The sequence below is a fragment of the Sycon ciliatum genome, chromosome 4 (genome assembly GCF_964019385.1).
Source record: "Sycon ciliatum chromosome 4, ocSycCili1.1, whole genome shotgun sequence".
NCBI lineage: Eukaryota > Metazoa > Porifera > Calcarea > Leucosolenida > Sycettidae > Sycon > Sycon ciliatum.
The window spans coordinates 2,648,376-2,664,002 of record NC_088646.1 but is presented as its reverse complement, the minus strand read 5'-3'; the positions used below and the strand labels follow the sequence as shown (position 1 = coordinate 2,664,002).

Here is a 15,627-nt window from a genome sequence, read left to right as displayed (position 1 = left end):
ACTATCCCATGTTCTTCACACCAGGGAGTTGTTGACATGTCGGAGATGTTACCCTTTGATTATAAGCGGCAAGCTACCACTACTCAGCTACATGTTTTGTAACTGATTTTCATGCAGGTTTTTAACTCGTGGGCTTAGTAGCGTACCTTGCTGTATACCGGTAGATATCGCAGTGCAAGGCAGTGCAGTGCGAGGCACTGATGTTTGCTAGATAGTGTTGTCTCTAGCCTGCTTGAACATGTTCCTGCAGAGGCGACGGTAGGAGAGTCTGCATGTGGTTAACCTGGTGGTGCGAAGGAATGCGGCCGGATTGAACCAGTGTTGTTCATACCCCCCCCCCCCCTCTCTCTCTCTCTCTCTCTCTCTCTCTCTCTCTCTCTCTCTCTCTCTCTCGCTCTCGCTCTCGCTCTCGCTCTCGCTCTCTCTCTCTCTCTCTCTCTCTCTCTCTCTCTCTCTCTCTCTCTCTCTCCCTCCCTCTCTCTCTCTCTCTCTCTCTCTCTCTCTCTCTCTCTCTCTCTCTCTCTTGCTCTCTCTCTGCTCTCTCTCGCTCTCTCTCGCTCGCTCTCTCTCTCTCTCTCTCTCTCTCTCTCTCTCTCTCTCTCTCTCTCTCTCTCTCTCTCTCTCTCTCTCTCTCTCTCTCTCTCTCTCTCTCTCTCTCTCTCTCTCTCTCTCTCTCTCTCTCTCTCTCTCTCTCTCTCTCTCTCTCTCTCTCTCTCTCTCTCTCTCTCTCTCTCTCTCTCTCTATCTCGCTCTCTCGCTCTCTCGCTCTCTCTCACTCTCTCTCTCTCACTCTCACTCTCACTTTCTCTCTTGCATTTCTCTTCCTTACATATCATGGCATGCTGTTCTGTTTACAGGCTGAGGATGAAGAAGGCTACCGCAAACTTATCGATCAGCAAAAGGACAAGCGCTTGGCATTCCTACTTGACCAGACGGATGAGTTCATCGAGCAGCTGACCGACCTGGTTAAAAAGCATAAGCTGGAGCAGCGTGCAATGCGGAGACGCAACACCCTGGGTGGTGTTGGCAACGATGATGATGTAGGTCAAGATGATTCCCTGCTGGATGTTGACGTCGACATCAGCCAGGACCTGGCCAAGGAGGATGACTTGGATATGCACGCGCCAGTTGTGGAGATAGCCACAGGCAAGACATTGGTCGGTGTTGAAGCGCCTCTGAAGTCAGAACTTACCACATGGTTACATGACAATCCAGGGTGAGTAATAATGATGACACATGTGCTAGTGAAGGACTCGTGAGATAATACCCAAACTGCAGGGTAGTGCAGAGCGTGGTCTCGACCAAACTCTGTATAAGCGTATTTATACTAACACATGTGTGTATGAAGTTACTATGAACAAAGGTTTAGTAGAGGAGATTTTAACCACAGAAAGCAATAGTGGTGCTGCATGTAGTTTCATCGCCCGTAACCGACTGTCAAGAAGATTTTCCAATAGCTTCGTACCATTCTCATGAGTGAATACGTGGAGATGACGTAAAAGAACTAAAGATACTCAGAGCAGTTCATTTTTCAGCATAGAGGCAAGTGATAACATTTAGCATGGACCATGCAGACAGTGCATCTCTCTCTCTCTCTCTCTCTCTCTCTCTCTCTCTCTCTCTCTCTCTCTCTCTTCTCTCTCTCTCTCTCTCTCTCTCTCTCTCTCTCTCTCTCTCTCTCTCTCTCTCTCTCTCTCTCTCTCTCTCTCTCGTCTCTCTCGCTCTCTATCTCTCTCTATCTCTCTCTATCTCCCTCTCTCTCTCTTCTCTCTCTCTCTCTTCTCTCTCTCTCTCTCTCTCTCTCTCTCTCTCTCTCTCTCTCTCTCTCTCTCTCTCTCTCCTCTCTCTTCTCTCTCTCTCTCTCTCTCTCTCTCTCTCTCTCTCTCTCTCTCTCTCTCTCTCTCTCTCTCTCTCTCTCTCTCTCTCTCTCTCTTCTCTCCCCCCCTCTCACTCTGCCTTTTTTACAGCGAGTGATAGGTTGTTGTTAGTGGCAAATGCCATCAGGTGCCTCTCTATCACTGTTCATATAGCAGATGTGCTATTTCTACTTTCTTTCCTTCATTCCCACGTATCCACTGCTGAAATTGGGCTGAAGGCACGCTGGCACTGTATAATGAAACTAGCATGTTGATTATTTGTGTGCAGCTTGATGAGACGTGTCGTGTGGTGTCCAGTAGGGAGGCCCATCTCGTCCAGAACGCGTTTCACTGCCACACCTCCATCATTGAACCAGGCCACGGCCAGGTAGACGCACATCTGGACAGTGGGAGCGGATGCAAAGCCTGTCTTTGGACACAACTGCCACACGAGTCCATTGAACGCTTCGTTGCGATTCTGCGTAGCACCCTTCTGGCAGCGCTCGAGCAAACTCCGGTCGGACAACCGAATGTAGACCGGCTTCAGTTCCTTCCATACTGCCTCTGGCAGGATATTGTGGTGGGCGTAGACATCACCACCTGCCTGTTGCTGCTGCCATCTACACCAGCTGTTAATTCCAGGCGGACAATACTGGTGCTGAGGTTTACTGTCGCTGGATGCACGATGCATGAGGGATGCCCATATGGCCCTGGCCATGGCTTGCAAGTCTCCGCTGTTGTTCCGCACAGCCATGCCATAGTAGGCTTGCAGCTTGTCGATCATGGCATCCGTGAGGCGACCACGTCCGCCTATAGTGCGCCCATCAGCAAGCTTCTTGCCCGCAAGGTTTTTCTTCAGCTTTCTTAGGCTGGTACCGATGCGTTTTTGAACGTGGCCGACACATTCCTCCTTGACTACAGGCACCTCGGGCCCATACGGACAAGCGTCACGCACAGCCTTAAAACTCTTGGTATCTCCATCACCAATGTAGGTGGTGTACCTCAGCTTGCGGCTCTCAAAGGACCTGGCCCACAGAGTCTTGGCGGCTGCACTCTCCATGGCAGGAGCTGATACAGTGGTGTTGACTGAGCAATCGTGTTCGGCAATCTGTCGATCATAGTCATCTTTGGTTAGCTCTCCCTTCTCTTTTCTAGACGCCAAGTGCGTGCACTTGTGGCAAAACTTTGAAAGCACTTCGCAGTCCACCACTTTGCCGACATCATATGCAATTATAGTGAAGGCTCCGAAGAGCGATGTGAATCCTCGGCGCATCCAGGTACCGTCATAGGAAGCAGCGATATCGCTACCCCCATCTGCTGCGGACACTGCTTTCTCAGCTTCCTCAGTCATGCTACGCTCAGCGACGCTCTTGGACGCGGAATGCAGGCCTTTAGCATGGCTGTAAAATGTCGACCGACTCATAGGTGATGGCATATTCAGTGCACCCGCCAGCTTTACCATTGATTGACGTCCACGGACAATCAGTCGCATTCCGAATACTGCTCGTCTGTTCACCTCCCAGACCCGATTGAACTTCTTGGACATAAATTCGCTTGCTATGTCGCCGCAGTTAACACAGGAAAGCTCCAGGCATGATGCAAGGCCTCCCCGTTGCGATTCGCTGATCGTGACTGCGCCATTACAGCCACTGCAACAAACTGCAACTGACAAAAGCTGCTGAAGGCACTCGAGATCAATCAGGCGAAATCCATGCGCCTCTTCTTCACACTCTTCATCCGAGTCACTGTCGGAGGAACTGCTGTCGACTTCACCGCCACTTCCATCACTATCGCTGCTTGAAGACGTGGCTTCAGCTGACACTTCAAGGTCGTCATCAGACAGTGGCAAGTCAGGAATTTGTTCTGCAGGCAAAATTTCACCAGAGGGAGCCTTCGGCGCCTGAGACACTCCATAGAACGTTCTTTTCCTTTTCTTAGATCGTCCGGGCTTTCCCTTGGCTCTAGACTTCCCCATAGTAGCCAACGAAGGGGTTAGCTCCAAGAAACAATTACTCCAAAAGTTTCAACAGCAGAGCGATCAGCTGAGATCATGAGAGTCGAAATTTGAATTTTTTTGAATTTGCGCATGCGCAAAAGTTATCTTGGTTGCCATGGTGACAAACATCGTGCGCGGCTGTCAGTCTGCAGCGCAGAGGAGTACCAGGAGTCGCTCCAGAAAATTTTAATGAAATCGCTCAAAGATTGACGGTAAAAATCGGAATAGTGTGCAAACCTAAATTTTGTAGAAATTTGCTGATATTTCAGTATTTCAAAAAAAATTGTGCAGACTTTGCGCGGCTATATCTCCGGAAGGAAGCACCCGATTACGCTCAAATTTTCAGGATAAACCCTTTGGACCATACACAAGACGCTGCCAGTGAAAAAATACAGAAAATCGAAACTTTGTTTTTTGACCCTCTGAACCCAGACTGCCACCTTAAGATTGTGTGCATATGAGGGGTGTTGGAAAGTTTTTTTATGGTGCTGCAGTCATTCATCTGAAGTACCCCCCTCCCTGTAGTGTAGCCTATCCCTGCCAATGTAGAGTGAAAAGCATGACAAGTAGCTTAGCCCATTGAGTACAGTGAGTAGCAACTGATTAGAGAATAGAGAGGTTGTCAGTTGACGAACCCCCTGTTCCTTTAATTAAAAGCATTACATTTTATTCTCTAGCGGGTATGTTACTGTATATATACTACTGTACGTATAACCCATAACAATTCTGGTCGTAGGGGCGCCATGTGTGTCATAAGGCAGCAGCATCAAGAGACCAGAGAAAAAAACTAACTACACTGATAAACAAGCTGCCTATACCTAGAGAGAGAGAGAGAGAGAGAGAGAGAGAGAGAGAGAGAGAGAGAGAGAGAGAGAGAGAGAGAGAGAGAGAGAGAGAGAGAGAGAGAGAGAGAGAGAGAGAGAGAGAGAGAGAGAGAGAGAGAGAGAGAGAGAGAGAGTAAGATTCATTGGTCCAGTCTTTGATGTTGGTGAACCCATTGTGACGGGTATCTTGGGCAAAAGTGGTAAGGTCAGTATTGTAGTGACTGTAACTGTGTACGTGTGTCCAATGCCGCTGATATGTATTCACCGTTGTTAGTGGTGAAGCTGCAGAAAGTGTTCAAACTTGTTCTTCCCTGCTGTTTCCCCCACGGCTTTTATGCAGATATCGGCTGGCCAGTCCAGCGAAGAGATCCTCGAGGAGTATAGATAGTCCCGGTGACAAAGGGAAGGCTGATGGTGATACTGGCACTGTCAGTGATTTGGATTCTGACCTGTCTGGTGATGAGGATAGTGAGGTCAGTTACTTGCTTGCATTCTGCTAGTGCTGCTGTCGTTGTTGTTGCAACCGTGACAACCGTGCCGTCATCATTAAAAAGTCCATAAGAAAGATGTGAAGTTGAGTACAATCAATGTAGGAGATATGTTGTACCTCTACCTTGTACATCTACTAGTATGGTGCAGTATAGTGTATTGATGTGGGCCACTGGCAAGTCATGGCTACTTGTGTGCGTATGTGTGTTGGGTGACTTTCAGGGCTCTGACGATGGCGGGGAAGAACCGATGGCCGACGCGCAGGGTGGCGCAGTGCCAGGCACCGACAGCGCCGCTGCTTCAGCCACCAGCAGCGATCAGGCGTGCGCTTTGCCGTCGGGACCACTCGGTATTCGCAGACGTGCCCGGCGCGAACGCCTGCGCAAGAGCCGTGAGCAAAGCGATGCAGTCAAGTAAGCTGGAAACATGTTGTTTTGACTTTAAACATTTTGTGCTTGAGAATGTTATAGATCTTAGTTCCGTGAGCCCAATCGTCGGCAATCGAACGGAAGAGAGAAAGAAGAAAAATTGCACGGTTAGCGTGAGACTTGGGTAGACCTAGTTCTCCGCATCCGTAGGAACACCACCACCCTCAAGTACCAAGGCGCACATGTAGCTCCTCGAGTGATGGGAGACGGATGCATTCTATTCATTATGGTTGTAATGTGTTTCCGAGTTACGGGCGGTTCTGAGCTACCAGCAGCTTTCGGCTGCGAGACGCCCGGGCAAGAGAAGCTTCACTGCACAGTGTACGGTAGTTGTAGTGTTGGTTCCAGGCAAATCTGTGGCTGTTGACTGCTGCATGTGCTTGATGTATTATTATAGCTTTTACTGCTGGTACTACTAAGGTACTCTATGTGCCAGGTCAAAAGACTGGAAAAGAATATGCTGGGTCCTAAAAAAAAGTACTTTATATCCAATGCAAAAATAAATCTTCATACTAAAGTTTAGCTGTCTACACAATCTGTGGCCACTCAGCGCATCCATGTCTGGAGCGTGAATTTGATTATATTGCAAGTATGCTTATAAAAAAATTAAAAATAAATTCGACGGGGTTCGCGTACCGGGCAGGTCAAGAACAAGGAGTCGTACAACTCCCTGGTCAAGAACCACCTTTCCGCTTCCGTGGGACACCACCACCCCATGATCAGGCGTCAGATGCGGCTCCTAAACGGTGGGGGAGGATAGATCAGATCCACCAACCAGAGGCCAAAGGCCTCGATCCCATTTGCCACATCCATGTATTACTCATGCCAGGCCACGAGTATGCTTATGCTTATGCGTAAGTATGTGATAGTGGTGCAATACTGTGAGCTGATCTTACGTACACCTGTGAACTTGTATTGAATTGCATGTGCTACCCAGGGCTGCAGTGGGCACGATGGATGTTGTCGATGAGTACCAAGACAGTGCAAAGCCTGGCAACTCTGAAACAAACAAGAACAGTACATACTTCCGTATTGCCCATCAGCACAAGGAGAAGATCACCAAGCAGCCGGACATGCTGGTCGGCGGAACGCTCAAGGAGTATCAGGTCAGTGTTGTTGCCTAGCTAGAGCTTTTTCCGTGTGTGTGTGTGTGTGTGTGTGTGTGTGTGTGTGTGTGTGTGTGTGTGGTGTATGTGTGTGTGTGTGCGTGCGTGCGTGTGTGTGTGTGTGTATGCGTGCGAGCGTGCGTGCGTGTGTCTGTCTGTGCCCAATCTGGCGATAGTCTTGATCTGTTTCATTCAGATCGTGTCCGCTATCGCTGCTATAAGAGAAAATCTGTGGGTGTACATCTAGTGCATTTGCAGATTTGCGGGCTTCTCTTGCGACGGGCGTACATGGTGGTGTCTGTGCTCGGAGCTGTGTACTGATGTGTATGTGTTGTACATGGCTTGGTGTTGGACATGGTGCGATGCCAGTGAATACTACTTGAACAGAGAGCCCTGTTTTCAGTGGCTGCTTGCAGGATTTGTATTATAGCACATTGCTAGGCCAAGTTTACTTGATCCGCGCAGAATAGCTGAATTCTAAAACTGCATTTTTGTCCATGTTGACTAAACCTAAGGAAGCCGTTGACAATCGACCTGTTCCTGCTTCGTGATTGATGTGTGTACACTCTCCTTGCAGATGGCTGGTCTGGAGTGGCTCGTGTCTCTCTATAACAACAACCTGAACGGTATCCTGGCAGACGAGATGGGGCTAGGAAAGACAATCCAATCCATTGCCACTATCTGCTACCTGGTGGAGAAGAAGAACTACTTTGGCCCGTACCTGATCATCGTTCCGCTATCGTGAGTTTCATACATTCATGTGCAACACATCATGGTGGCACCGTGGCTGGTGTTTGGTCTTTGGATATGTGAATCCCTGTTAAGATGAGGCTATGCTGTTTGTTGCATCAACTGCTGTCCTCCTTCCGGTCGGTGCCGTCGCTATCTGTTTGTTGTACTGATTGGGGTGTTGAGCTCGGATGCTATAATCACAGCAAGGGTATTCTGCTACTTTTGCCTGTGGTGCTCTTTCAGGTTATTCAGCAGGTGTGTTGTTTCCTTGTACATGTACGTGCCTAGTTTACAGACTCATTTTCTCCGCTTCTCTTTCTTGTTTGTCGTGTAGAACGCTATCAAACTGGGCTATGGAGTTTGAGAAGTGGGCACCTGCCATCGTGAAGATTCTTTACAAAGTGAGGACATATTACCCCTCTTCCCCCTCTCCCCCCCCCCCCCCTGCCATGTGTGTGTGTGTGTGGGGGGGGGGGGGGTAGTGGTTCTGTGCGTATTACTTTGCTATCAGTAACACGTGCAATATAGCAGCATTTGATGTGCGTTGAGTTGCTATGCTCTTGCACTGCTCCTGTGTGGCCAAGATGTGAATATGCGTGCTGCTGTCGCCGCTACTACCACCGCTGTTACTGCTGCTGCTGCTGCTGCTATTGCTGCTGCTTGAGCAAGTCGTGCAAGCAAACAGGCTTGAAAATTTGGTATTGCATTTTGAGAGTAGCTGGGAAGGAGTGCACGGTACTTGCATGGGAACATCTAGGTAGGGTAATGAGAACAGCGTGGCTATTAGGAAGACTGCAGGCTGTGTTTGCGTGCCTTCGAACCAAACTGTACTGCGCTGCCATGTGTTGTGAGCCTTGGAACGACGAGCAACGAGATGCCTGTGCTGTGTCACTGACTAGCACCGCTGCCGACATGGCACAGCATTCTGTCTTGGCCTTCTTCAGCCTGAACCAGAGTACTTGTAGCGGTACACACTATGTCATGAGATGGCAATACTTCCTTGCTTTGTCTTGATGTGGCTGCAAACGTTATTACACTTGCTCAGGGTGCACCTGCTGCTCGTAAGGCGCTCGCGCTGAAGGTGAAGACCACTCGCTACAACGTGCTACTGACCACGTATGAGTACGTGATGAAGGACCGGAACATCTTGAGCAAGGTACTGTACCGGCGAGGGTGTACTGGTATATGCAGGGTGACGGGTGTGTTGCCATCCACATGCCGGGTTATGTTATAGAGAGGGACGTACATGCTCTTTTCCTTGTTCGCCATGGTTGGCTGTAAAACCCCTGCAATCGCCATGCAAAGTGGTCATTGGCTACCCCAGCCATGTATTGCTTGCAATAAAATAAATCTTGACTAGTTTGAGGGAAAAACATAAACGGGAAAAGTCTGAATAAAATAAATAAATGTATAGAGATGATGTGCAGTGTTGACAGGGACCTGTGCATTCCGTACGTTATAGTGCGGTCTGACCGGTGCTAGTATAGGGAAACCTCAGCTCCTGCAAAAGGCCAACGTGCTCTTGCTCGTCTGGTGGCAAAGGTAAAGTTGAGTTGGTGGTGGTGACGAGGACATATTGGAATTAGGTTCTGTGAGACTGGCAAAGGGCAAAAGAAATTCCTAGTCTTTTGTCCCGTTGTTTAAATATCGGGTTTTGATAGGTTGTTGTGATTGAACTGGTTTGCTGAACTAGATCCAGTGGAAGCACATGATAATCGATGAAGGCCACCGTATGAAGAATCACCATTGCAAGCTAACCACCACTATCAATCAGCATTACCAGACTTCTCACCGACTTATTCTCAGTGGAACTCCACTGCAGGTAGGTACATGTACATACACTTTGACACTTTGAATCAATGTACTACTTGTAGTACATTGCACATGTTCACTCACACACACACGTACGCGCACACACACACACACACGCGCGCGCGCACGCACGCACACACACACACACACACACACACACACACACACACACACACACACACACACACATGTATATACACACACGCGCACACAAGTACACCAGAAGTGGATTCAAACCGTACTGTGCAATTGTGTGTGTGTGTGTTGCTAGAACTCTCTGCCGGAGATGTGGGCCTTGCTCAACTTCTTATTACCGTCTATCTTTCACTCGGTGACAACATTCGAGCAGTGGTTCAATGCGCCGTTTGCCAACATGGCCGAGAAGGTGAGAGCTGGTTTTGTTTGTCGTGATGTGACTGTTTCCTATAGCAACGATTCAGGAATGCCTCAACCTCGCCACCAACAAGCAACTCTGGTTAACGATCATTGACAGATGCATGACCCCCGTATGATTGTTTATTCGGGCAATATTCAACCTGTTCGTATTATTATCATAGCAGGTCCGTGGCTGATGTTGTGCATGCATCACAGTGTAGGTGGGTAGGGGCTTGTTGTGCTCTGGGCTGTATGACATTGACACATGCTTGCTTTCCGTCGGCACACAGTGGCCACATGTCGAATAATAGAGCTGTGCTGAACATGTTCGATCCTCTCCCCGTGCATAACACTAACCTCCCCGTGCATAACACTGACCTCTCGTTTCGTTCACCGCAGGTTGAGCTGAACAAGGAAGAAACAATGTTGATTATCCGCCGTCTCCATCAGGTTTTGCGTCCGTTCCTTCTTCGCCGGCTCAAGAGGGAGGTGGAAAGTCAGCTGCCAGAGAAGGTAGAGTTATATCATGACAGTCTTATGTCTAAGCATGGATGTGTATCCAAACAGTACGCACCTAGTCTATCTGGTTAAGCAGTTTTGCTACTCCACATGCTGCTGCTGGTGCTGCTGCTGCTGCTGCTGCAGCAGTGCATCCCATTGTGAGCAGCCTGTAGATCACCGTGCGTCAATGAGACAACTGCACATAGACACTGGTGCGTGTACTTGCCTGTGTCCTATCGTGGTGAGTGGTTGTGTTTGGAGCACGGCTAATTCTCATTGAAGCATTCATGGCTTATAGTTTGAGCTGTGGGCATCACAGAGTATGTCGAGTTCCAGTTGTTACTACATTGTATTAGCATGCCCGTGATTCCTCATGTGAGCCGCATACGGTTGCATTTGTGCCGTCGACCCGTTGTATTCATTCGGTCGTGCCGTGTTGTATGGTTGTCCTGTGTGCTATTCTAGTCTGAGTACATCCTGCGCTGCGACATGTCAGCGCTGCAGAAGCGTATGTACCAACACATGAAGTCCAAGGGTGTGATCTTGACGGATGGCTCAGAACAGAACAAGAAGGTACGCAGCCAGATACATGCCTTCGTAATTCTTAACTCAAGTATTTGTTAATGGCTATGAATATGATTAGTACTTCAGTAACTGTTGTGCCGTCATTGCCGTCACACGCAAGTTCAACAAAGTCCAATTATAGCTAACCAGATCGTTTTCTTGTGACTTTCATCAGCGGTTATCGTCACTCAAGTATTCGTGCATGTATTGCAATGGAGTGTTATAAACTTTCAACAAGAGGACCCAAAGAGTGTGCAACTCGGTGTAATGATTCAAGGTCTCTGCAAAACTTTACTTCAACAACAAAAATCCGGCCAGGTGTCAGACCAGCAGTGGAGTTGCACGCTCTTGTTTGAGTCGATCTACAACTAACAAGATAAAAAAGGCAGGCGCTCAATAGCACTCAACATAACCTCTTTATTTGCAGCACTGCACTGGATTGCGCTGGTGGTGGCAGTGCCGCTGGTGGTGGCAGTGCTGGTGGTGGTGGCAGTGCTGCTGGTGGTGGCAGTGCTGGTGGTGGCAGTGCTGGTGGTGGCAGTGCTGGTGGTGGCAGTGCTGGTGGTGGCAGTGCTGGTGGTGGCAGTGCTGCTGGTGGTGGCAGTGCTGGTGGTGGCAGTGCTGGTGGTGGTGGCAGTGCTGCTGGTGGCAGTGCTGCTGCTGGTGGCAGTGCTGCTGGTGGCAGTGCTGCTGGTGGTGGCAGTGCTGCTGGTGGTGGCAGTGCTGCTGGTGGTGATGATCACTACAACCTGTATCATAACTGTATAGCTCACTTTCTTTGTAATCTTTTGTATGATAGACAAAGGTGTAAAACCAGCATACCTCGCACGACATTACTATGAAACACACAGTACAAATATATAGTACAGTGTGTTTGGGGGCTAACTCTTGAGTCTTGTGCCACTGCCAAAAGTAATCCTTTTTATTTGATTCGATTGCAAAAGGTGTTGTGTTCGAAGGAGCCAGTCGAATATACTGCTCAACACTTGCTTTGCTGTTTTTGTTTTGTGGCTTGTCATGGCTTGTCTTCTCCAGGGCAAGGGTGGTACAAAGACACTCATGAACACTATCGTTCAGCTCAGGAAGATCTGTAATCATCCTTTCCTCTTCCAGGCAATGGAGGTATGGCTTGATTTCCTTTTGTGTGAAGTCTCTCTCTTTCCTTCTCGTTCTCTCTCTCTCTCTATTTCTCTCTCTCGCTCGCTTATCTGTCTTTCTCCCTCGACATCTGCTGGTATTCGTTGTTATTCAGCTTCAGTGAAGACTCTGCCGGCTGCCGCGTAAAATTTAGATAAAGGCCAACGAGTTGGGCCAACGAGTTGGGGAGCGAAATGAACATGCTGACTTGAACTGGAAAGAGGGAAGCATGGTTGTTCCACTTCACCTGTTGTTTGCTGTTCTTCGCTGTGCAATAGAAAATTGGTAATAACTATCCTTGGCATTTCCCGTGGTGAAGTTGGTGTGCCTATTTGTACATGACTGCTGTTGTTGTTCTCTGTGTGCTGTTGGTGTTGGTGGTGACGTCGCCTCACTCCTTTTCTTTCCTTGCTTTCCGCTTTCAGGAAGCCTACAGTGAACACATTGGTCTACACGGTGCTGCTATTCAAGGGTAAGTGACATGAATCGTTCTAAACACTCTATGACAATCTAGTTACGCCGCAGCATTGACCAACTCTGGAGTCACGCCATCCAGCAGGGCAAATGCTGTTCTCTTGGGCGGGGAGGAGGGGGTCAGGGTGTGAACTGGGCAGTGTTTCTGGTTTGTGGTGGCCCCGTAGCTGATATCATAACAGCTGGTGTATTCGTCTAGCAGCCCATCTCCATGCATTGCGCTTGAGCAGCAGCGAGATGCAATGAGTCCAATATAAAACAGTGTATCCACGCTGCACAAAGAAATTTTCTTCTCCGGACCAACAAAGCCACATACTTACCGAGTCCACACTCAGTACCCAGAGTGTGCTATGTACAGCACTCCAGCTGTACATAGCACACTCAGTACCCAGAGTGTGCTGTGTACAGCACTCAGCTGTACTGTTGAGGTACACTACTCCACTGTATGTTCCACGATGACCAGCCTCACCGGGATGCAGATTTGGCTAAAAAATATGCCTTCTGGGCAGCCGGCTTTTCCTGAAAGGCAGCCGCACTCAGGCGAGCACGGAGGGAGAGATCTTCTTTGCCTTCAAACCCTGCAGCAAGGCTGGCCAACTGTGTGGCCAATGGACACAAGTCCAGGTCAGTGCCGTAGATAAATGTTGTCTAACATAGAGTGAGACCATGTATTAGGCAAGAGAGTACTGTTCTGTGTATTTCTTTTTGTTTACTGCTTTAGGCCAGATCTGTTCCGTACGTCGGGCAAGTTTGAGCTACTAGATCGTATTCTGCCAAAGTTGTACCACTTTGGTCACAGGTGAGAAGAGAGTATGACATGTGTATATACTTTGTGTGTGTATGGTGTCCGCACATTGAACACTATGCAGGTCAACATGTTGTGCTAAATTGTGCTTGGATCTTTCGCTGCTTACCTGGTCTCTGTGTCCGAATCCATGTGTGTGTGTGTGTGTGTGTGTGCGTGTGCGTGCGTGTGTGTGTGTTTCTGTTCCTGTTCCACTGCTGCTCAGGGTGCTGTTGTTCTGTCAGATGACGCAGTGCATGACAGTACTGGAGGACTACTTGGCTGGAGCAGGTCAGTGTCTGGCCATGCTCTCTGCTCTTGTAATTGTCACGTGTTTGCCCTTTGTACTGCAGTAGGGAAGAGCAAGGGCGTGATCCACTGTGTACTCACATCTGTAAACCTGTTTTTGTTGGTATGCTGATGTGTGTTGTAGGCTGGCGCTACTTACGACTCGATGGCGCCACGAAAGCCGACGATCGTGGTCAGTTGCTGAGTCTGTTCAACGCGCCCGAGTCGCCCTACTTTCTCTTCCTGCTGAGTACCCGTGCTGGTGGCTTGGGTCTGAATCTGCAGTCAGCTGACACGGTCATCATCTTTGACAGTGACTGGAATCCCCACCAGGTTAGGGAAGAAGACGGAGAGGGGGGGGGGGGGGTGTATGTTGTGGGAGGGAGCCGGTCTCTACGTGTTCCTGGAGATCATTGCAGGCGCTGCGGCTCAGTTTGGTGTATTTGAGTGTCTGTGTGTACGAATTACGAAGGCGTGTCTCACAACATTATCTTTGGAATACTTGTGTCTACGTATAGGCCTGGCACATGCAGTCCAAGCGGCTGTATTTCCGCCATATCCCCCTCTGTTCTTGTGTTGTTATGGGTTGTAGTGACATGGGAAATCCCCTCTGTTCTTGTGTTATAATGCGGTGGTGCAGGACTTGCAAGCTCAGGATCGTGCCCATCGTATTGGGCAGAAGCATGAAGTACGTGTGCTGCGCCTCATTACGTTGAACAGTGTTGAGGAGCAGATCTTGCAAGCAGCTCGCTACAAGCTCAACATGGATGAAAAAGTAAGAGTCCAGTTTAGAAGTACATGACTGTACGATGTCATGTCCTATGAATGCTACCGGTGCGTATGTGCTATTGTCCAATACTGTACAAGATCGGCCTCATTTAATACAGCTGCATGGCGGTCGTGATTTTTCATGCAGCTCTGGCACACGCACACTGCAGGGCTGCAGTGCTCTGGGCAGGGTACCCCAGGGTGACTTTCTAGCTGCCTTTGTTGCATACCTTTCTCGTAAATCGTTAAAGTGTCCAGGTCGCAAAGGCTCCCCGGTTGACAGTATTTTGTATGTACTTGTGTGCGTGTGTGTGTGTGTGTGTGTGTGTGTGTGTGTGTGTGTGTGTGTGTGTGTGTGTGTATATGGGTGTGTATATGGGTGTGTATATGGGTGTGTATATGGGTGTAGGTTATTCAAGCCGGTATGTTTGACCAGAAGTCTACCGGTGTAGAGCGTCGAGCTTTCTTGGAAGCACTGCTATTCGATGAGGAGGAGAATGAGGTGAGTTATCCTGAAAGAAAACGCCCCTCTCTCTGTCTCTCTCTCTCTCTCTCTCTCTCTCTCTCTCTCCGTCTCTCTCTCTCTCTCTCTCTCTCTCTCTCTCTCTCTCTCTCTCTCTCTCTCTCTCTCTCTCTCTCTCTCTCTCTCTCTCTCTCTCTCTCTCTCTCTGCTATCCTAAGCAGATGGTCCCTTTTTCTGTTGTGCGTTTACCATGAACATGTTGTAGCCAAATTGGTCGTGTACAGTCCGGTGCTTAACAGCTCTACTCTGAATACACCCATTTTGGGGGCAGACATCAATTTGTGCTGGTCAGAGTCAGTGCAGCTGGAGTCAACCTTCATGTTGTTTGTATTTAGTACTATCTACTAGTATCTACTAGTATAGGCAGATGGTTACTGCGATTAGCAGCATACGGATTGGTGATTTCTGAGAAATGACCGAGAACGTTATCTCCGTAAGTGTTGCGAAAATACCGGCCATCTTGTAACCTAGGCCCATCTAAACTGTTTGCTTCTCATGAATGGTGATAATGGCCCCAGGCCGAACGTATTGGTTGGGTTTTTTTCAAACGCAGTAGAGAGATCGGTAAAGGGAGTTTTCGTAATTTGCATCTTGTAAGACCGCCAACCAAGCTGAGAGATACGGATCATTTTCTCTGTGTGTATGGCCGTATGTGTGTGCATTTTAGGAAGAAGATGATGTTCCGGATGATGAGGTGATCAACCAAATGATCAGTCGCGGTCAAAATGAGCTTCCACACTTCCAGGTACGAGATTGCTCTGCTGTCCTAATCACACACTGTTTGATTAGGCTAAACTGTAGTAGTCTCGCGTGTTCACGTCATCATAATTTGCTTTATCTCTTCAGGCACTGTGCTACAGTCCTCCTGAATGAAACCCAGTCGCGGCACTCAAGTTTGCACCTTGCTCCTTTTCGAATCCTGGTGTACGCAGGTCTAGGGCTGCGCAACGCCCGGCGCATACATGAGTGC

At 48.8% G+C, this 15,627-nt stretch overlaps 1 protein-coding gene across 3 annotated transcripts in view; it reads left to right on the top strand.

The window, feature by feature from the left end:
* The window catches only part of LOC135813889 (transcription activator BRG1-like), a 38,953-nt gene that overhangs the window by 6,397 nt on the left and 16,929 nt on the right, over positions 1-15,627 (top strand). For all 3 annotated transcript variants that reach the window (XM_065326910.1, XM_065326911.1, XM_065326909.1), the window contains exons 6-24: positions 858-1,216; positions 5,017-5,149; positions 5,388-5,578; positions 6,531-6,699; positions 7,277-7,440; positions 7,766-7,832; positions 8,477-8,587; positions 9,125-9,253; positions 9,515-9,628; positions 10,018-10,131; positions 10,585-10,692; positions 11,719-11,805; positions 12,246-12,292; positions 13,016-13,093; positions 13,305-13,369; positions 13,512-13,699; positions 14,007-14,141; positions 14,544-14,636; positions 15,325-15,402. In XM_065326910.1, the coding sequence (XP_065182982.1) occupies positions 858-1,216; positions 5,017-5,149; positions 5,388-5,578; positions 6,531-6,699; positions 7,277-7,440; positions 7,766-7,832; positions 8,477-8,587; positions 9,125-9,253; positions 9,515-9,628; positions 10,018-10,131; positions 10,585-10,692; positions 11,719-11,805; positions 12,246-12,292; positions 13,016-13,093; positions 13,305-13,369; positions 13,512-13,699; positions 14,007-14,141; positions 14,544-14,636; positions 15,325-15,402 (2,430 nt within the window). The remainder of the gene's footprint in view (positions 1-857; positions 1,217-5,016; positions 5,150-5,387; positions 5,579-6,530; positions 6,700-7,276; positions 7,441-7,765; positions 7,833-8,476; positions 8,588-9,124; positions 9,254-9,514; positions 9,629-10,017; positions 10,132-10,584; positions 10,693-11,718; positions 11,806-12,245; positions 12,293-13,015; positions 13,094-13,304; positions 13,370-13,511; positions 13,700-14,006; positions 14,142-14,543; positions 14,637-15,324; positions 15,403-15,627) is intronic.